The 22844-nt window shown below is 40.2% G+C and overlaps 1 protein-coding gene across 1 annotated transcript in view; it reads right to left on the reverse strand.

Moving 5' to 3' along the window:
- The window catches only part of cdk19 (cyclin dependent kinase 19), a 183082-nt gene that overhangs the window by 20555 nt on the left and 139683 nt on the right, over positions 1-22844 (reverse strand). The window contains exons 7-12 of the mRNA XM_057823686.1: positions 20351-20494; positions 17613-17682; positions 17370-17442; positions 16908-17005; positions 16719-16797; positions 3564-3806 (exon numbers count right to left, since the gene is read on the reverse strand). Coding sequence (XP_057679669.1) covers positions 3564-3806; positions 16719-16797; positions 16908-17005; positions 17370-17442; positions 17613-17682; positions 20351-20494 — 707 coding nt within the window. The remainder of the gene's footprint in view (positions 1-3563; positions 3807-16718; positions 16798-16907; positions 17006-17369; positions 17443-17612; positions 17683-20350; positions 20495-22844) is intronic.

Genomic DNA, 22844 nt, shown 5'->3' on the forward strand with positions numbered 1-22844 from the left:
TTACACGGTTATCATTGTTGCTGGAGTAGTAGCAGTCCAAGTTCTGGTAGTTCTGAATCGATTGAAAACAGTTTTCAAGTATTTTGAAAATGTAGCTCAGTTATGTCTAGATTTATGTAACAGGTTTTTACCCTATTCGTTGTCTTGCTTGGCGTGTAGCATGTTTAGCTACTCCACGTGGACCTTAACTGATGACGATAATAGTAAGAAGTTTCTCTTATTTGTTGAGAGAAGAGAATTAGGCCATGTCTACACATAGCAGGGTTTCCACACACAGACGCACACTTTGGGCATAAAACAAGGGTTTTTAAAAACTCTGACCAAAGTGGAAATTTGCGAATCCTGCGTTTCATGTGTTGTCATGTGTACATTAATAAGCAGAGGTTTGTGTTTTTTTAACAGTTGAAACATCAGTGCCTGCAACAAAAATTGTTCAAACGTGTTTACATTCAAGGACTGCACTTACAGTGGGGCAAATAAGTATTTAGTCAACCAGCAATTGTACAAGTTCTCCTACTTGAAAAGATTGGAGAGGCCTGTAATTGACAACATGAGTAAACCTCAACCATGAGAGACAGAATGTAGAAAAAAAAACAGAAAATCAAATTGTTTGCTTTTTAAAGAATTTATTTCCAAATTAGAGTGGAAAATAAGTATTTGGTCACCGACAAACAAGCAAGGTTTCTGGCTGTCAAAGAGGTCTAACTTCTTCCAATGAGGTCTAACGAGGCTCCACTCGTTACCAGGTATTAATGGCACCTGTTTTAACTCATTATTGGTATAAAAGACACCTGTCCTCAGTCAGTCACACTCCAATCCCCACGGTGCCCAAGACCAAAGAGCTGTCGAAGGACACCAGAGACAAAATTGTAGACCTGCACCAGGCTGGGAAGACTGAATCTGCAATAGGTAAAACCCTTGGTGTAAAGAAATCAACTGTGGGAGCAATTATTAGAAAATAGAAGACATACAAGACCACTGATAATTTCCCTCGATCTGGGGCTCCATTCAATATCTCACCCCGTGGCTTCAAAATGATAACAAGAATGGTGAGCAAAAATCCCAGAACCACACGGGGGGACCTAGTGAATGATCTACAGAGAGCTGGGACCACAGTAACAAAGGCTACTATCAGTAACACAATAGACCGCCATGGACTCAAATCCTGTCCTGCCAGACGTGTCCCCCTGCTGAAGAAAGTACACGTCCAGGCCCGTCTGCATTTCGCTATAGAGCATTTGGATGATCCAGAAGAGGACTGGGAGAATGTGTTATGGTCAGATGAAACCAAAATAGAACTTTTTGGTAGAAACACAGGTTCTCGTATTTGGAGGAGAAAGAATACTGAATTGCATCCGAAGAACACCATACCCAGTGTGATGCATGGGGGTGGAAACATCATGCTTTGGGGCTGTTTTTCCAGCAAAGGGACCAGGACGACTGACCGGTGTAAAGGAAAGAATGAATGGGGCCATGTATTGAGAGATTTTGATTGAAAATCTCCTTCCATCAGTAAGGGCATTGAAGATGAGACGTGGCTAGGGCTTTCAGCATGACAATGATCCCAAACACACAGCCAGGGCAACAAAGGAGTGGCTTCGTAAGAAGGCAGTCTATGTCCTGGAGTGGCCTAGCCAGTCTCCAGATCTCAACCACATAGAAAATCTGTGGAAGGAGTTGAAAGTCCGTGTTGCCCAACGACAGCCCCAAAACATCACTGCTCTAGAGGAGATCTGCATGGAGGAATGGGCCAAAATAGCAGTAACAGTGTGTGAAAAGCTTGTGAAGAGTTACAGAAAACATTTGGCCTCCGTTATTGCCAACAAAGGGTACATAACAAAATATTGAGATGAACTTTTGGTATTGACCAAATACTTATTTTCCACCATGATTTGCAAATAAATTCTTTATAAATCAAACAATGTGATTTTCTGGTTTTTTTTCCACATTCTGTCTCTCAGAGGTTTACCCATGTTGACAATTAAATTGTCTCTAATATTTTCGAGTGGGAAAACTTGCACAATTAGTGGTTATTTATAGTGGTTTGTTACTTATTTGCCCCACAAATTTGGTGTTCAAAAAGTCTTATTTCAAACTTGAGTCTTGAAAAAGAGGGGGTCGTCTTATAATCAGGGCCGTCTTATATTCGGGCCAATACGATATATTATACTCCCATTGTGATACATTTGTTGATGCATTGAAACTAAGGGTGTAACGGTACATGTATTTGTATTGAACCGTTTCGGTACGTGGTGCTCGGTTTGGAACGGAGGCATACCGAACGAGTTTCTGACATAATGTAACCCTTACTTTTCGAGGCTGTGAGTTGATCGGGTTACATTTTCTTTGTGTTGATTATATTTACTCCGTCTTCTCTACTATAATGAGGACCAACACGGCAGGACAGTATAACCCAGAAACGTCAACGGCGCGACAATGTGACCGCCACGAGAACGCAGTGAAACGCGGGCGTTAAAGTCATTCAGCCAATGCACACCAGTCGCAGTGCGGTCGCATGTTAGACGCGTCCCAGAAGTGGCTCAACACGACCCACGCGAAAAGAACGGCAGAGTTTATTATTTGACGCGAGACGCGACCCTCCTGCGTCAATACTGCTAGCTAGGATTGGGCAGACCGGAAGTCACTCGTGTGGATCCGGTCGATTTTTAAACTAATATGCAATCGTAACCCACTTTTTGGGTCCATCAGATTTTTGAGTGGTAGATCGGGGGACCGTTGACTTGTCTTTGTTGATTTACTGCTGTCTTCTCTGCTACAATAATAACCAACACGGCCCCGTGTTCAATACAAAACCCTCCTACCACAACAAAACAAGTAGGAACTACTATTCACATAGGAACTAAAGTTATACAACATAAAATACACAATATAAATGAATACTACATCACATTTGTAAAATATAAACACATAATAAAATAAACAATAGCCCATTTAAATTAAATAAATTGAAATGAGCTGAAACACCTGTAATTAAATAATAAGAATAATATACAAATCCTGCTTACACAATTAAATTTATTAATTTCTGTGTGGCGCTTTAACTTGAGAAAATCCACCAATAAAGCTTTTGAAAACCGTTCATAAGAAAAAAAAAGGATTAATATAGGCATTTCATTTGTAAAATACGTGTTAAAATCTTTGTCATTGGGATTGCTTTTCTCTTTAGCACAGGACTTCTTCTTTCTTTCAGAAAGGAAAGCTGACCAATACGCGGGGTCTGCAAAGCAAATTGTTGTTGGATTATCTTTAAATACCCGCTACTTTTTGAGCAGAATTCTAGCTTTGTATAGGCTAATATTCCTATTGTTGAAAGCACAAAGGTGTGTAATAAACAACCAGCACATTTATATTTTGCATTTTTTTTTCTTACTGTACCGAAAATGAACCGAACCGTGACCTCAAAACCAAGGTACGTACCGAACCGAGATTTTTGTGTACCGTTACACCCCTAATTAAAACTGTTCAGACCAAAAGGACACTTAGATTCCATTCGTGTCATGCGTGTAAAATAAAAAAACAAAACTGTAATGCATGATACAAACCTGGTACTCTGACTGGAGCACTCCGGTGCCTGAAGAGGTACCAGAGGGCCCTATACGAGGTTTTTTATTTGGTCCGCCCTGGTCCTGCCCGTGTAAACCCCCGCCAGCGTTGGCTACCGTAGCCCCAGAAGTGCCATTGGTTTGAGTTGAGTTCTGCTGAGATGGGGCCTGCTGGGTCGCCGCTTGTTGCTGGTTCTGCGTCTGGTTCTGGCCTGTTGTCTGCTGGTGTTGTTGAGTCTGGTTCTGCAAGCACACAGGAAAAGTGCAAGCATTGAGTTGCACAAAAGTCGACAAGGAAATCATCTGAATGGAAAAAGTCAGCCAGTGAGAAATTCTTAGCTTCTCACTTGCAAATATCTTTTTGTGCCTTGTGTTTGTCTTGACTTAGTTTTTCACTAAAGTAGCAGCAATACTACAGCTGCCTTTTCAAGACAGTATGTCAAAAAGGAGAAGAAAGTTAAACTAAACCTTTTAAGTAGACATTAAAACACAGGTCTTTGAGACGTGATTTTAAACACGGTGACTCCAACTACACAACAATCACATTTAGTGATGTCTAATTTTCAGGAAAAGCCCCGTAAGCTCAGCCAAATGTGACCGAGTCCATGGTCAGCAGCACACATGGATCAGCTGTTTTTTTCCAATGTGACGGAGGAGCCGAGGGTTCTAAGAGGTTGCAGAGAAGAAACAATGACCCTTTTCTCTACTAGGGGCCAACCACAGGCATGTGTACCACTGGCTGGCACGCTGTGACTAAACTTAAACTAGCAAAGTTATAATAAATCTGTTCTGAAACTGTAAAAAGGATTCAGATTTTGTAAAAACGCAACCTCAAAAGTGTATTCTCTCTCCCTTTTTCATGTGAACACAGATATGATAACGTTATCAACAAGCCTAAACGCACTATCTTGGTCGTAATCAAATCCAAATCTTAAGCTAAAAGTATACCATCTACGTCATATAGTGCTATATACTAGGGCTGTCAAACGATTAAAAATTTTAATCGAGTTAATCAGAGCTTAAAAATTAATTAATCGTAATTAATCGTTATCAATCGCAATTCAAACCATCTCTAAAGTATGCCATATTTTTCTGTAAATTATTGTTGGAATGGAGAGATAAGACACAAGACGGATATACAGTGCCTTGCAAAAGTATTCGGCCCCCTTGAACCTTGCAACCTTTCGCCACATTTCAGGCTTCAACATAAAGATATAAAATTTTAATTTTTTGTCAAGAATCAACAACAAGTGGGACACAATCGTGAAGTGGAACAAAATTTATTGGATAATTTAAACTTTTTTAACAAATAAAAAACTGAAAAGTGGGGCGTGCAATATTATTCGGCCCCCTTGCGTTAATACTTTGTAGCGCCACCTTTTGCTCCAATTACAGCTGCAAGTCGCTTGGGGTATGCTTCTATCAGTTTTGCACATCGAGAGACTGACATTCTTGCCCATTCTTCCTTGCAAAATAGCTCGAGCTCAGTGAGGTTGGATGGAGAGTGTTTGTGAACAGCAGTCTTCAGCTCTTTCCACAGATTCTCGATTGAATTCAGGTCTGGACTTTGACTTGGCCATTCTAACACCTGGATACGTTTATTTTTGAATCATTCCATTGTAGATTTGGCTTTATGTTTTGGATCATTGTCCTGTTGGAAGATAAATCTCCGTCCCAGTCTCAGGTCTTGTGCAGATACCAACAGGTTTTCTTCCAGAATGTTCCTGTATTTGGCTGCATCCATCTTCCCGTCAATTTTAACCATCTTCCATGTCCCTGCTGAAGGAAAGCAGGCCCAAACCATGATGCTGCCACCACCATGTTTGACAGTGGGGATGGTGTGTTCAGGGTGATGAGCTGTGTTGCTTTTACGCCAAACATATCGTTTTGCATTGTGGCCAAAAAGTTCAATTTTGGTTTCATCTGACCAGAGCACCTTCTTCCACATGTTTGGTGTGTCTCCCAGGTGGCTTGTGGCAAACTTTAAACGAGACTTTTTATAGATATCTTTGAGAAATGGCTTTCTTCTTGCCACTCTTCCATAAAGGCCAGATTTGTGCAGTGTACGACTGATTGTTGTCCTATGGACACTCTCCCACCTCAGCTGTAGATCTCTGCAGTTCATCCACAGTGATCATGGGCCTCTTGGCTGCATCTCTGATCAGTTTTCTCCTTGTTTGAGAGGAAAGTTTGGAAGGACGGCCGGGTCTTGGTAGATTTGCAGTGGTCTGATGCTCCTTCCATTTCAATATGATGGCTTGCACAGTGCTCCTTGAGATGTTTAAAGCTTGGGAAATCTTTTTGTATCCAAATCCGGCTTTAAACTTCTCCACAACAGTATCTCGGACCTGCCTCGTGTGTTCCTTGGTTTTCATAATGCTCTCTGCACTTTAAACAGAACCCTGAGACTATCACAGAGCAGGTGCATTTATACGGAGACTTGATTACACACAGGTGGATTGTATTTATCATCATCGGTCATTTAGGACAACATTGGATCATTCAGAGATCCTCACTGAACTTCTGGAGTGAGTTTGCTGCACTGAAAGTAAAGGGGCCGAATAATATTGCACGCCCCACTTTTCAGTTTTATTTGTTAAAAAAGTTTAAATTATCCAATAAATGTTGTTCCACTTCACGATTGTGTCCCACTTGTTGTTGATTCTTGACAAAAAAATTATATTTCATATCTTTATGTTTGAAGCCTGAAATGTGGCGAAAGGTTGCAAGATTCAAGGGGGGCGAATACTTTTGCAAGGCACTGTATAAATGTATAATGTATGTATAAATATAAATGGCATTATTAACATTCTTACTGTTTAAGTGATCCACGGATAGTAAGACTTGCAGTTCATAAAAGATAAATGTTATAGTTACAAGTTATAGCAATTTTATATTAAAACCCCTCTTCATATTTTCGTTTTAATAAAATGTGTACAATTTTCAATAAAAAGTAGAGTTAATGTAATAATAAGAAGAATAAAAATAACGATAATAAGAATTGAGTGACCAAACTCTGAGCAATGCCAGTTCACTTTGCATTGTTGTTTAGCTGTGTGAGAATAGGCCCTCATTACTACAGACTGAAGTGCTTTTCTTTTTGTGAACATTATTTTTTTTTTTGAGAGATAGCAATATTATTTTTTTTGTGCTTTTACTAAATGATACTTCTGTTTGTTGTGAAGGAGTTGCAGAAGCTTATGCCAATAAATGGCGCAGCCCAAAGAACGCCTTTGTCCACTCGCCTTTATAACAGATATATCTCTGTGCATATCTTACCCAAAATACAACAAGAGACACATAATTGCCACTAAAAGAAAGCAAACTTACCGAAATATGTGTGGAGCACAAAGCACCAGCATAAACATCTCACAACTACTAATTCTCCCACTATTAGAAGGAATAACATTAGTATGGAACGGCGCTGCGCTGCCCCCAAGCGGCCAGTGGCATTCTCTTCACTCTTAATGTCCATTTAACGGCGTCATTGAAATCTGAGGCAATGCGGGAGCGGCTCATTCAGTGCATGCGTTAATTGCGTCAAATATTTTAACGTGATTAATTTAAAAAATTAATTAACGCCCGTTAACGCGATAAATTTGACAGCCCTACTTTATACCTATTCACTTCTCATTGGGGTCACATGAGCCATATTCCATTTTATCATGTTCGAAAACAATTTTTCTAACCATGGACCGATGAACACAAAGTCTTTTACGTATAATTTTGTACACTTTTCCAACTTTATACATGTTTATACATATTGAAGAGAAACGAAGTCAAGGCAAAGATAGCACGTGTACTTTTAGTACAAGCACGTTTACTTGTACTACAAACATGTGCACTAGTACAACAAGTACACGCAAGTAAATGCGCTTGTAGTTTTAGTACACATGCTTGTACTAGTACACAGCGTGTACTTGTATTAAAAGCACGTGTACTAGTACTACAAGCATTTGTCTTAGTACAAAAAGTGTGTGTATATGTACTACAAGAAGATGTACTTGCATGTATTTGTACTACAAGCACGCGCAGTTGCGTGTACTTGTACTACAAGCACGCGCAGTTGCGTGTACTTGTACTACAAGCACGCGCACTTGCGTGTACTTGTACAACAAGCACGCGCACTTGCCTGTACTTGTACAACAAGCACGCGCACTTGCCTGTACTTGTACTACAAGCACGCGCACTTGCCTGTACTTGTACTACAAGCACGCGCACTTGCCTGTACTTGTACTACAAGCACGCGCACTTGCCTGTACTTGTACTACAAGCACGCGCACTTGCCTGTACTTGTACTACAAGCACGCGCACTTGCGTGTACTTGTACTACAAGCACATGTACTTACATGTACTAAAAGCACGTGTACCGCGTGTACTTGGACTACAAGCACGTGTACTGCGTGAACTTGGACTACAAGCACTCGTACCGCGTGTACTTGTACTACAAGCACTTGTACTATACTACAAGCTGGTGTACTTGAGTGTACTTGTACTACAAGCTCATGTACTTGTATTACAAGCATGTGTGTACTTTGACTACAAACGTGTGTACTTTAGTGTACTTGAACAACAAGTATGTGTATTTGCGTGTACTAATACCACAAGCATGCATATTTTCGTGCACTAGTACTGCAAGCACGTGTACTTGCGTGTACTTGTACAACAAGCACGTGTACTTGCATGTACTTGTACTACAAGAACGTGTACTTGCGTGAACCTGCACTACAAGCACATGTACTGCATGTACTTGTACTACAAGCACGTGTATTTGCGTGTACCTGTACTACAAGCCAGTGTACTTGCGTGTACTTGTACTACAAACATTTGTACTTTGTGTACTTGTACTACAAGCACTTGTACTATACTACAAGCTGGTGTACTTGCGTGTACTTGCACAACAAGCACGAGTACTTGCGTGTACTTGTACAACAAGCACGTGTACTTGCGTGTACTTGTACTACTAGCACGTGTACCGCATGTACTTGTACTACAAGCACGTGTACTGTGTGTACTTGTACTACAAACATTTGTACCGCGTGTACTTGTACTACAAGCACTTGTATTGTGTGTACTTGTACTACAAGCACTTAATTGTACTGTACTACACGCTGGTGTACTTGCGTGTACTTGTACTACAAGCTCATGTACTTGTATTACAAGCATGTGTGTACTTTAACTACAAACGTGTGAACTTAAGTGTACTTGTACTACAAGTATGTGTATTTGCGTGTGCTAGTACCACAGGCACGCGTATTTTCGTGCACTAGTACTGCAAGCACTTACTGTACTGTACTGTACTTGCGTGTACTTGTACAACAAGTACGTGTACTTGCGTGTACTTGTACAACAAGCACGAGTACTTGCGTGTACCTGTACTACAAGCACGTGTACTGTGTGTACTTGTACTACAAACATTTGTACCGCGTGTACTTGTACTACAAGCACTTGTATTGTGTGTACTTGTACTACAAGCACTTGTACTATACTACACGCTGGTGTACTTGCGTGTACTTGTACTACAAGCTCATGTACTTGTATTACAAGCATGTGTGTACTTTAACTACAAACGTGTGGACTTAAGTGTACTTGTACTACAAGTATGTGTATTTGCGTGTGCTAGTACCACAGGCACGCGTATTTTCGTGCACTAGTACTGCAAGCACTTACTGTACTGTACTGTACTTGCGTGTACTTGTACAACAAGTACGTGTACTTGCGTGTACTTGTACAACAAGCACGAGTACTTGCGTGTACTTGTACAACAAGCACGTGTACTTGCGTGTACTTGTACAACAAGCATGTGTACTTGCGTGTAATTGTACAACAAGCACGTGTACTTGTAGTACAAGCACGTGTACTTGCCTGTACTTGTACTACAAGCACGTGTACTTGCCTGTACTTGTACTACAAGCGTGTGTCCTAGTAATACAAACTCGTGTAGTAGGAATACAAGCATGTGCACTTACATGTACTGCTACTACAAGCATGTGTACTGCGTGTACTTGTACTACAAGCGCGTGTCCTAGTAATACAAGCTCGTGTAGTAGGAATACAAGCATGTGCACTTGCGTGTACTTGTACTACAAGCATGTGTACTGCGTGTACTTGTACTACAAGCATGTGTACCGAGCTTACTTGGACTACAAGCACGTGTACCGTGTGTACTTGTACTACAAGCACTTGTACTGTGTGTACTTGTGATACAAGCACTTGTACTGTGTGTACCTATACTACAAGCTTGTGTAATTGTACTACAAGGGTGTGTGTACTTCGACTACAAATGTGTGTACTTGCATGTACTAGTAATACAAACACGTGTACTTTAGTGTACTTGTACTACAAGCATGTGTATTTGCGTGTGCTAGTACCACAGGCACGCGTATTTTCGTGTACTAGTACTGCAAGCACGTGTATTTGCGTGTACCAGTACTACAAGCACATGTACTGTGTGTACTTGTACCACAAACATTTGTACTGCGTGTAATTGTACTACAAGCCCTTGTACTGTGTGTAGTTGTACTACAAGCACTTGTACTATACTACAAGCTGGTGTACTTGCGTGTACTTGTACTACAAGCTCATGTACTTGTATAACAAGCATGTGTGTACTTCGACTACAAAGGTGTGTACTTTAGTGTACTTGTACTACAAGTATGTGTATTTGCGTGTACTAGTACCACAAGCATGCGTATTTTCATACACTAGTACTGCAAGCACGTGTATTTTCGTGTACTAGTACTACAATTACGTGTATTTGCGTGTATTAGTACTACAAGCACGTGCACTGTGTGTACTTGTACTACAAAGATTTGTACTGTGTGTACTTGTACTACAAGCACTTGTACTACAAAGATTTGTACTGTGTGTACTTGTACTACAAGCACTTGTACAACAAACATTTGTACTGTGTGTACTTGTACTACAAGCACTTGTACAATGTGTACTTGTACTACAAGCACTTGTACTATGTGTACTTGTATTACAAGCACTTGTACTGTGTGTACTTGTACTACAAGCACTTGTACAAGCTGGTGTATTTGCGTGTACTTGTACCACAAGCATGCGTATTTTCGTGTACTAGTACTGCAAGCACGTGTATTTGCGTGTACTAGTACTACAAGCACGTGTACTTTCGTGTACCTGCACTGCAAGCACATGTACTGTGTGTACTAATACTACAAACATTTGTACTGCGTGTACTTGTACTACAAGCACTTGTACTACAAGCTTCTGTACTTGCGTGTACTTGTACTACAAGCTCTTGTACTTGTATTACAAGCATGTGTGTACTTCGACTACAAACATGTGTACTTGTGTGTACTAGTAATACAAACGTGTACTTTGCTGTTTGTAGAACATACTGTATTTTTTATCATTATCACATTTGTTGCTGTGAATCATAGCACAAATAGAATATGATCTGCCAGAATACTTGACACAATTATAGAAAGCGCGTGCTTGATTTCACAATAGTGTCTTAATTAGTCAGGCGGCCATCATTATTTTTTTTATTTAGAAAAATACAAGTAAATAAATGTAGGTCTCTCGTGCGGTTCAAACCAGGGTAGTCTGAGCCACAGTCAACCACTTTTACCACTGGAACATTCTTCCGTATAATGGCAGAGCGATGATTTTTTTATGTAACTGAAAAGAAAGTGCGGCTGGCACAAAGTCAGAAAACGCGGCTCAGTCTGATATCGCAATTACTGCCGTGACGATCCTCCAAATTGGACACGTGTCACGTTAGCGCCCGCTTGTACTGCTAAAGGGATTTGGGAGGTGTTAGGTCGGAAAATTTCTCTCATCTCACTTTCAATCGCGTTATTATGACTGACATTGGGTGCAGCTGATCCTGTCCTCTGCCGCTCGAGACAGGATGACAAAGATGTGACCGTTTCAGAGGTCGACAAAAAATTTTGTAATAGCCCAACTGCTTGCCGAAGTGCTCGCGTCTCTTCTTCCATGTTGACCCGCCTCAACAGGAATGGCGTACCGCAAGCAACACGTCACTTCCGCTCATTAATATTCATGGCATTAGCTACAGTTGCTAAGCAAGGACAAGCCACTGTTTGTCCCTATTAGGAAATGAATGGAAATCGTGTACGAAGGAGATGTTTACAGCGCTAAACCTACCATTTCTCTCCGAAAATGATGTGCCTGGTGCCAAATTGACTGGCATAGATGTGGAAGAACATAAAAATGTTCAGTTAAAGAGATGGCTTTAGTGTCGAAGGCTGAAAAAGACGAAAAAACGAGCCGACCTAAGCATAGCTTTAGCTTTTTTTTATCGACGTGACTGACAATGACATTCTCCGGTTTCAACAAGCTATCCTTTACCATCAGCCCTGTCTTTCTTATACATCCTCTGGTTGTCCTACGTCTCTTACCGTTCTAGGGGGTAATTTAGTTAGCTTTGTGTAGCGATCGCAAATGCTACTCAGTGACAGCCAACGAACACTTTTAATTTTTTCATTGATAACACATCTTAAAGAGCATACGACACGAGAAAAAAAGTCTTAAATGGCATTATTATGTGAATTAGAATCATATTTTGAGACGATTCCACTATATACAACAATTTAGCAAAGCACAGATGACGAGAAATTAGCCTTTAAATCTGCCAGTTAGCCACGCCTCCATTATAGGGCTTTAGCGTCCCCAACAGGTGGATGACGTCAGCGGTAGACTGGTCTCATCGATTTTACTATTCAGCCCATTGAGGGGGAATTATTCAGAACGAGGAAAACGCGACGAAGAAAGCCGCCAAATGTCATTGTTTGTCTCTCTACTCCAATATTTTTACAGGATATTCTTTTTATCCAAGTATTTTTCCCCAATAGCAACATAAATGGCTTGAGAAGGAACAGTCAGCCCGTCGAGGGAGAACTATTCAGAACGAGGAAAACGCGACGAAGAGAGCAGCAAAATGTCATTGTTTCTGTCTCTTTACTTCAATATTTTTACTGGATATTCTTTTTATCCAAGTATTTTTCCACAATAGCTATATAAATGGCTTGAGAAGGACCAGTCAGCCCGTCGAGGGGGAACTATTCACAATGAGGAAAACGCGACGAAGAGAGCGGCAAAATGTCATTGTTTCTGTCTCTACTTCAATATTTTTACAGGATATTCTTTTTATCCAAGTATTTTCCCCAATTGCTAAATAAATGGCATGGTCATGACAAATAACAGTCTTGTGCTGAATGGAATATGAAATAATAAAAATGCATTTATTCAGGACGACATGGCAAAATTACTCCATAATGGTCAAAACTGTCGACTTCACCTTTACTGTCGCACCTCCCGAACTATATTTTATGACACCTAAATCGGACATATGTCATTTCCCTTCCCCGGCTTCGGAGAATGTAAACAAACCAGAAGGCGTGACAGCTAGCCGACATGCTAACCCAAACCGAGTGATGTTTCAGAGTCTTCAAAGCGGAAAATCACACATAACTATCCTGAATTATTTGACATGACGACCCGGTCGTCTATTGTCGTCGCGGATCGGCAAACCGCCCGGCGGAGAGCAATTTACAGTTCGTTCCCCGGAGGAGGGTGGCTGGAGTTGTTGTGCAGCTAACGGGCTGCTGCTAATGACCATTAGGACAGCTTTTTACATGCCTATCAATGATCAAACGTAAGTAGTCCTTCATTTAAAGGAAGTTTGTAGTGTTTACTTTGTAATCGCTGTATTCGTGTTTGACATAATACAAAACAAGATGTTTACTCACTTCCTCGTAAGTCCAATGGTCCCACAGTAAATATCCACGGTGAATGGGAACCTTTTGAAACTCCAAAAAGGCGCATACGCCTCTCCCTCATACAGAATGATTTTTCTGCAGCCGTTTGGCTGGCGTGATACGAAAAATAAACATATTAATCCGCAAAATCAGCTGAATCATTCGTCCCCATACACAACAGTACGCTGTATAGTGAAGAGGACGTCTTCTACCGTACACGTCACAGCGCCCTCCTCCTCAATGCAAGACCGAAGCCGGAAGTCACTCATTTTCCTGGCGCGGGATTCAAAAAACTAAATAAATATAGCGATAGCCTCCACACACATCCAAGCGGTCCATATCATTCAGGAGCATAAAATACCGCGTGTATTATGAAATAAACATGCTTTTTTGTGTCACAGGCACTTTAATCCTATAATTTATTTACACTTCCCCCTTACTAAAGTTGTTTTTTTATATATACAGTGCCTTGCAAAAGTATTCGGCCCCCTTGAACCTTGCAACCTTTCGCCACATTTCAGGCTTCAAACATAAAGATATAAAATTTTACTTTTTTGTCAAGAATCAACAACAAGTGGGACACAATCGTGAAGTGGAACAAAATTTATTGGATAATTTAAACTTTTTTAACAAATAAAAAACTGAAAAGTGGGGCGTGCAATATTATTCGGCCCCCTTGCGTTAATACTTTGTAGCGCCACCTTTTGCTCCAATTACAGCTGCAAGTCGCTTGGGGTATGCTTCTATCAGTTTTGCACATCGAGAGACTGACATTCTTGCCCATTCTTCCTTGCAAAACAGCTCGAGCTCAGTGAGGTTGGATGGAGAGTGTTTGTGAACAGCAGTCTTCAGCTCTTTCCACAGATTCTCGATTGGATTCAGGTCTGGACTTTGACTTGGCCATTCTAACACCTGGATACGTTTATTTTTGAACCATTCCATTGTAGATTTGGCTTTATGTTTTGGATCATTGTCCTGTTGGAAGATAAATCTCCGTCCCAGTCTCAGGTCTTGTGCAGATACCAACAGGTTTTCTTCCAGAATGTTCCTGTATTTGGCTGCATCCATCTTCCCGTCAATTTTAACCATCTTCCATGTCACTGCTGAAGGAAAGCAGGCCCAAACCATGATGCTGCCACCACCATGTTTGACAGTGGGGATGGTGTGTTCAGGGTGATGAGCTGTGTTGCTTTTACGCCAAACATATCGTTTTGCATTGTGGCCAAAAAGTTAAATTTTGGTTTCATCTGACCAGAGCACCTTCTTCCACATGTTTGGTGTGTCTCCCAGGTGGCTTGTGGCAAACTTTAAACGAGACTTTTTATGGATATCTTTGAGAAATGGCTTTCTTCTTGCCACTCTTCCATAAAGGCCAGATTTGTGCAGTGTACGACTGATTGTTGTCCTATGGACAGACTCTCCCACCTCAGCTGTAGATCTCTGCAGTTCATCCAGAGTGATCATGGGCCTCTTGGCTGCATCTCTGATCAGTTTTCTCCTTGTTTGAGAAGAAAGTTTGGAAGGACGGCCGGGTCTTGGTAGATTTGCAGTGGTCTGATGCTCCTTCCATTTCAATATGATTGCTTGCACAGTGCTCCTTGAGATGTTTAAAGCTTGGGAAATCTTTTTGTATCCAAACCCGGCTTTAAACTTCTCCACAACAGTATCTCGGACCTGCCTGGTGTGTTCCTTGGTTTTCATAATGCTCTCTGCACTTTAAACAGAACCCTGAGACTATCACAGAGCAGGTGCATTTATACGGAGACTTGATTACACACAGGTGGATTCTATTTATCATCATTGGTCATTTAGGACAACATTGGATCATTCAGATATCCTCACTGAACTTCTGGAGTGAGTTTGCTGCACTGAAAGCAAAGGGGCCGAATAATATTGCACGCCCCACTTTTCAGTTTTTTATTTGTTAAAAAAGTTTAAATAATCCAATAAATGTTGTTCCACTTCACGATTGTGTCCCACTTGTTGTTGATTCTTGACAAAAAAATGAAATTTCATATCTTTATGTTTGAAGCCTGAAATGTGGCGAAAGGTTGCAAGATTCAAGGGGGCCGAATACTTTTGCAAGGCACTGTATATAACAGAAACGGTAACAGTGGCAGTCGGATACCATTGTAATTTTTTTCAGGTCATTCATTGTCAGACAGAAGCAGTACGGCACAACGTTACGCTAAAAAAATAGAGTAAAAATATAAAAATGGCTTACCTCTTTGTCCTCTGAAAGACCATGCCAACCCAACATAATGTTTACTGCATATGAAACGTGAATGGATTCGCCGAGCTGGTGTTAAAGTCCGCGCAAGTTGATTCGGTTTTCACATTCTTTCCTCCCGAGTTTTTGGTTTCCGGGAACGTATGAAGAAAACATCCTTCATGGTCGTAATGTCTAGAGTCGTTTCTACAAGATCCAAAAAAGCAATGCGTGATCGGCATGTTCGTTTTTGAAAGATTACCGACGAAAAGTAGCACTTTTTACGTTGGGTCTATGCGAGGGCGGGTCTATAATGTCCCACTTCGGCTTTACGATGCGACGTCACGGTCTAAAAATAGCCTGCGTGCGGTACGCCATTGCTTCAGCTTCTCAGCCAATCAGAGCTGCCTTCCGTTTCCACTATACTTTCACTCACACATACATATATTCTCCCCTCACACAGATATATATTCACTCTTATAACGATATATTCTTCTCTCATTTACATATATTTTCTTTCTACATACAGTAAATACACACTCAGAGTGAAAATGTATGAATACGAGAGTGAAAATATATGAATATGAGAGTGAAAATGAATGAAAGTGAAAGTAAAAATGTATGAATGTGAGAGTGAAAATATATGAATGTGAAAGTAAAAATGTATGAATGTGAGAGTGAAAATGTATGAATGTGAAAGTAAAAATGTATGAATGTGAGAGTGAAAATGTGTGAATGTGAAAGTTAAAATATATGAAAGAGTGAAAATGTATGAATATGAGAGTGAACATATATAAATGTGAGAGAAGAATATATATGAACGTGAGAGGAGAATATATGTGTGTGAGAGTGAATATATATGTATGTGAAAGGAGAATGTATATGTGTGAGAGGGCCAGAATGAAAAATGTCTTGTACGGCCCCTCATACAATGTGTACTTTAGTGTACTTGTATATCGAGCAGCAGAGCAAAGCTGCCCACGCATTTCTCCAGAAATTGCATTTCTAGTTTCTGATTGAAATGGTAAGATAACACAGCTTAATTCTATTGCGAAGCACTTATCGGACTGCCCAAAGGGGAAGTTCAATAGGTTCCACTCGGTTGCCTTACCATTTTTAGCCACCAATCTTACATATTGCTCCTTTATTTAAATGAAGCCCAAAAAGTTCAGATTAGTGAAAGAGATATCAAATGACCTTTTCCGTCTTCTCCTCTGGTTCATCCTCATTGAGAAACTCTCTCTTTGGGTATGGAATCTGGCACCCAGCGAACACACTGTGGGAAAAATACAGATAAAGGTCCTTTGTGTTTTTGTACAAATGCTGTACAACGTCACCTACTGTAATAAACGGAATGACTTAAACATAAATGTTTCTCAAACTCACTCAGTGGTTGGTAAAGGGTCCTCCAAGAAGTAGGGGTCCTGAAGTGCTTGTTCTGATGTGATTCTTTTGGTAGGGTCCATTGTTAGCAGTTTTTGGAGCTGAAAAGCAGAAAGCAGAAAACCTCTTGTAATTAATTAAAAGAAACTCACAGTCAAAAACATGGAAAATTAAATACTTGGATTTATGTTTTTTTTTTAAACAAGCAAGTTTTCTTTTTACACAATCCAAAATCACACATTAAATCAATTGAAGACTCTATATTGCCTAAGTGAATGATTGTTTGACTACATTCAATGTGACTGCCAACCAGTCCAGGATGCACAACAATGTCCCTCGCCCAAAGTCAACTCAGATAGGGTGGAAAATGGATGTTTGTTGACTTATGCTTGTCACTACCCAGTGACTGAGTGAGAGGGAGGGTGCATGTGTGCGTTCATGCGTCTGATTATGCTATACACTTACCAACAGGAAAACTTTGCTATCCGGTTTGACCTTATGTTTCTCCATGTATTTGATCAAGCTGCTATTTGCATATCTGTAATAAATAACAAGGGGAAACAACTGTATCATTTATTCAAAGTGGTTGTTGAATTTGATTTTTTATCATTTAAGCAATTGGAATGGATTGGACAAGCCCCAGATTCACTTGGAGCACGTGGTGTGGAAGGACTTTTAAATAACCGGGGCCTTGCAGAATTCACTCACGTTGTTCTTCTGAAGTCTTTTTGAAGCGTTGGATATTCAGGCATCTTCCTGATGTCTTCCCAGTCTTTATCTGAGTAATAAAACAATTGCAGTTTGACTCAAAAGTCTCTTATTTGTGATAAAATGTCAAAATTGAGCATGAACACAGAACTGCAAAACTATTTTGTTCATTTTCTTGAACGATAATAACTTGATCAGCCCCAGACAAAAAATTCAAAATCTGGCTCTGAGGTGGATACATGCCTAGAATATACATACCATGTCGTTCTAATCAGTCCACAAAAAGTGTAGTTTAGTGCAGTTAGAAGAACAAAGTGAGAATTTGAGACCTGTCAGTCTCTAAAAATATGCATCACATTTTTTCCCTCAGTACTAACACTCAATAAGTTAATCAGAGATTTAATTTCCTGTAAAAAAAAAAAAAAAAGATTTTTTAATTTGTACATTTTTACATTTGTGTACATTTTTTTAAAAGTTATACTTTATGTTTGAAATCAGCACTTACTCAGCCACACATTTTTTTTTTTTTAAATTGTAGCTGTACAAATATATGTATTTGTACTCAATAGTAACTACTGTGCCTATGTACTTACAGTGCTGGCCAAAAGTATTGACAACCCTGCAATTGTGTCAGATAATGCTCGATTTCTCCCAGAAAATGATTGCAATTGCAAATGCTTTGGTAGTAATATCTTCATTTATTTTGCTTGCAACGAAAAAACACAAAAGAGAATGGAGTATATATAGTCGTGGCAATAAGTAAATCACACTTGCAGCCAGTTAAGATGGATTAAAGTTGACTCAACCTCTGTCCTATGTCCTTGTGTGTACCTGTACCACATTGAGCATGGAGAAAAGAAAGAAGACCAAAAAACTGTCTGAGGACTTGAGAAGCAAATTGTGAGGAAGCATGGGCAATCTGAAGGCTACAAGTTGATTTCCAAAGACCTGAATGTTCCTGCGTCTCCCGTGCGCAGTGTCATCAATAAGTGTAAAGCTCCTGGCACTGTGGGTAACCTCCCTAGATGTGGACGGAAAAGAAAAATTGATGATTTCAACAAAAGATTGTGCGGATGGCGGCTGATGTTTTTGCTTTGCTGCTTCTGGCAATGGACTGCTTGACCGTGTGCATTGCATTATGAAGTCTGAAAACTACTAACAACTTTTGCAGCATAATGTAGGGCCCAGTGTAAGAAAGCTGGGTCTCTCTCAGAGGTCATGGGTCTTTCAGCAGGACAATGACCCAAAACACACTTCAAAAAGCACTAGAAAATGGTTTGAGAAAAAGCACTGGAGACTTCTAAAGTGGCCAGCAATGAGTACAGACCTGAATCCCACAGAACGCCTGAGGAGAGATCTGAAAATGGCAGTTTGGAGAAGGCACCCTTCAAATCTCAGAGACTTGATGGCCAAAGAAGAATGGTCTAAAATTCCAGCAGAGCACTGTCAGAAACTCATTGATGGATACTGGAAGTGGTTGTTCGCAGTTATTTTGTCCAAAGGTTGTGCTTTTGTCCGGCCCATTTTTGGAGTTTTGTGTAAAATTATAATGATTTTTTTTTTTTTCATTCTCTGTTGTGTTTTTTCATTGCAAGCAAGATAAATGAAGATATTACTATCAAAGAATTTGTAATCATTTTCTGGGAGAAATTGAGCATTATCTGACAGAATTGCAGGGGTGCCAATACTTTTGGATAGCACTACCAACTTTTCAGGATGCTCAAATTGTCCCTAGCAAATTTTGGGCAACCTTATTTGCATTATATAATGAGGTCAGATCTATAGGTAATTGAGATTGTCTCTATAAATTGTAGGAATAGAATTGACCCTACCATTATTAAGTGAATTATTTTCATTATATACAGACTTACGTACATTTATCCCGTTTCACTTGCTGAATGTGCCGGTCCATTTTTTCCCCTTAAACGCACGTTCAATTGGTTGATGACTTGACCCACACACACGCCCCCCGCCCCATCTTGTGGAGGGGTGGAACACAACGTTAATTTTGCTACTGAGAGTCCGACTTGCAGCGTTAGCATAATATTAAACCGTGTGAACTTGCTAACCTGCAAAACTCGGGTAGAAAGCTGCTTGGAGAGAATTGTCCTCCTGTATGTGTTTTCTACTGTTAACATTAATTAAAGTGTGAGAAATGTAGTGAACCGAGGTTTACCTCCTTCTCCCTAATTTTCGTTTTCATTTTATTTATGTGGTCTTAAAGCAGCCCAAAGACGCTTTCATTTTTTGTTGGTTTTGGCTGTGCTTGTAGAAAAAAAGCTGTTGTTTTTACCTGAAGTAAGGCTCCATTTTTATTTATTTTTGTCATTCACGGACTAAGTGAAGTAAGTTTTTCAGTTATATTTAATTTTTTTATTTAGACAGACAATGTTAAGTGGTCTTAAGACAAAAGTTTATTTTTTGGCATTCCCGGATAGTTAAGAGATTATTAACAAGTTTGTATGCATTGTGAACGCCAATAAAATTTATGTTCAAATACTGCAATTGAAATTTGCTAATAAAATCCAGACATTTATTATGGAAGTTTTCAAACTGTTTCTTTAATAGTATTTGAAAACAAAGGTTTGAATTCAATGGTCTATCACCTGAACCAATACAGATGAAAGTTACAGATTTATTTTGCATTGATCATTTAGAGACCAGACCAATCTTGAGACCAAACCTACGTATATGTATGCATGCATGAATGGGTGTGGTTTTTTATATTGACCACAGACCTGCTGGGTAACCCATGACGCTGAATATCCTGTCTAGCTGGTCATGATGAAAGGGGTTACTGGTCTTGATGTCTTCCTGGCGACAATGGAAAATGGGCTCTGACGTTAGCAGCTCTGCGAAGATGCAGCCAATAGCCCAGATATCTGTGATCACACGCAAACACACAAGCAGACACGTGTTAGTCGTCTGTATTAGTGGTGACACATTTCTGTTACTCTGTTCATTCCACAAGGAGCTGTGTAGGTCATTCACTCATTTACAGTGGGGCAAATGAGTATTTAGTCAACCACTAATTGTGCACGTTCTCCCACTTGAAAATATTAGAGAGGCCTGTAATTGTCAACATGGATAAACCTCAACCATGAGAGACAGAATGTGGGGAAAAAAACAGAAAATCACATTGTTTGATTTTTAAAGAATTTATTTTCAAATCATGGTGGAAAATAAGTATTTGGTCAATACCAAAAGTTCATCTCAATACTTTGTTATGTACCCTGTGTTGGCAATAACGGAGGCCAAACGTTTTATGTAACTCTTCACAAGCTTTTCACACACTGTTGCTGGTATTTTGGTCCATTCCTCCATGCAGATCTCCTCTAGAGCAGTGATGTTTTGGGGCTGCCATTGGGCAACACGGACTTTCAACTCCCTCCACAGATTTTCTATGTGGTTGAGATCTGGTTACTGGCTAAGCCACTCCAGGACATTGAATGGCTTCTTACGAAGCCAATCCTTTGTTGCCCTGGCAGTGTGTTTGGGATCATTGTAATGCTGAAAGACCCAGCCATGTCTCATCTTCAATGCCCTTGCTGATGGAAGGAGATTTTCACTCAAAATGTCTCGATACATGGCCCCATTCATTCTTTCCTTTACACAGATCAGTCGTCCTGGCCCCTTTGCAGAAAAACAGCCCCAAAGCATGAGGTTTCCACCCCAATGCTTCACAGTGGGTATGGTGTTCTTCGGATGCAATTCAGTATTCTTTCTCCTCCAAACACCTGTGTTTCTACCAAAAAGTTCTATTTTGGTTTCATCTGACCGTAACAAATTCTCCCAGTACGCTTCTGGATCTTCCAAATGCTCTCTAGCGAACTGCAGACGGGCCTGGACGTGTACTTTCTTCAGCAAGGGGACACGTTTGGCAGTGCAGGATTTGAGTCCCTGGCGGCGCATTGTGTTACTGATAATAGCCTTTGTTACTGTGGTCCCAGCCCTCTGTAGGTCATTCACGAGGTCCCCCCGTGGGGTTCTGGGATTTTTGCTCAATGTTCTTGTTATCATTTTGACCCTACGGGGTGAGATCTTGCATGGAGCCCCAAATCGAGGGAGATTATCAGTGGTCTTGTATGTCTTCCATTTTCTAATAATGGCTCCCACAGTTGATTTCTTTACACCAAGCGTTTTACCCATTGCAGATTCAGTCTTCCAAGCCTGATGCAGGTCTACAATTTTGTCTCTGGTGTCCTTCGACAGCTCTTTGGTCTTGGCCATAGTGGAGTTTGGACTGTGACTGACTGAGATTGTGGACAGGTGTCTTTTATACCGATAATGAGTTAAAACAGGTGTCATTAATACAGGTAACGAGTGGAGCCTCGTTAGACCTTCTTTAGAAGAAGTTAGACCTCTTTGACAGCCAGAAATCTTGTTTGTTTGTAGGTGACCAAATACTTATTTTCCACTCCAATTTGGAAATAAATTATTTAAAAATCAGACAATGTGATTTTCTGTTTTTTTTTTCAAATTCTGTCTCTCAAGGTTGAGGTTTATCCATGTTGACAATTACAGGCCTGTCTAATCTTTTCCAGTAGGAGAACTTGCATAATTGGTGGTTGACTAAATACTTATTTGCCCCACTGTATACTCCCAGTTCAAATGGATTGGACGTTTAGTAGTGATAAGCTTACAGCAGAAGGATGAAGATAGTTTGTTTTTCTGTTTCTCAGTTGTTTTGTAGATTATCCTAGAATGATTGCCTGACCAATGTATCGATAATCGTTGTATCGCCATATCGTGAGATCATCGTTATCGTGAACTTTGTAACGCAAATAGTATCGTATCGTGAAGTAACGAGGTTCCTACCCCTAGTTGCAACATAGACAAGTTGAGTGACTGTTTGGCGTTTTTAATAGACACCTTGTAGTAGAGAATAGTTTTTTCGATTACTCTAACAACACGTGAGCGCAGCATCAATATTACGGTGCGTGTGCCAAAACACCAAGCATACAGTTGACAGTGCAAATGACATCTTCCCATCTGCTTTACAGGTAAGTGCCAGATAAACTGCCCATCCTTCGTTTTTATCTCTGTATTGATGTTTGTTACGGTCGCCTATTCCAAAGAATTGTGAATTTAAATGGTTCAACTTTACTCTTTACATATCAGGTAGTTAACTGCGGTTAACTACTCTGGTTGCAAATTGAAGTAGCAGATTAGCTGCTGTCTTTTAGCTAATTGGCTATAAATACATTCATAATTACATGTGGTTTGAGTGAG

This window comes from Corythoichthys intestinalis, chromosome 19 (genome assembly GCF_030265065.1).
Source record: "Corythoichthys intestinalis isolate RoL2023-P3 chromosome 19, ASM3026506v1, whole genome shotgun sequence".
Lineage (NCBI taxonomy): Eukaryota > Metazoa > Chordata > Actinopteri > Syngnathiformes > Syngnathidae > Corythoichthys > Corythoichthys intestinalis.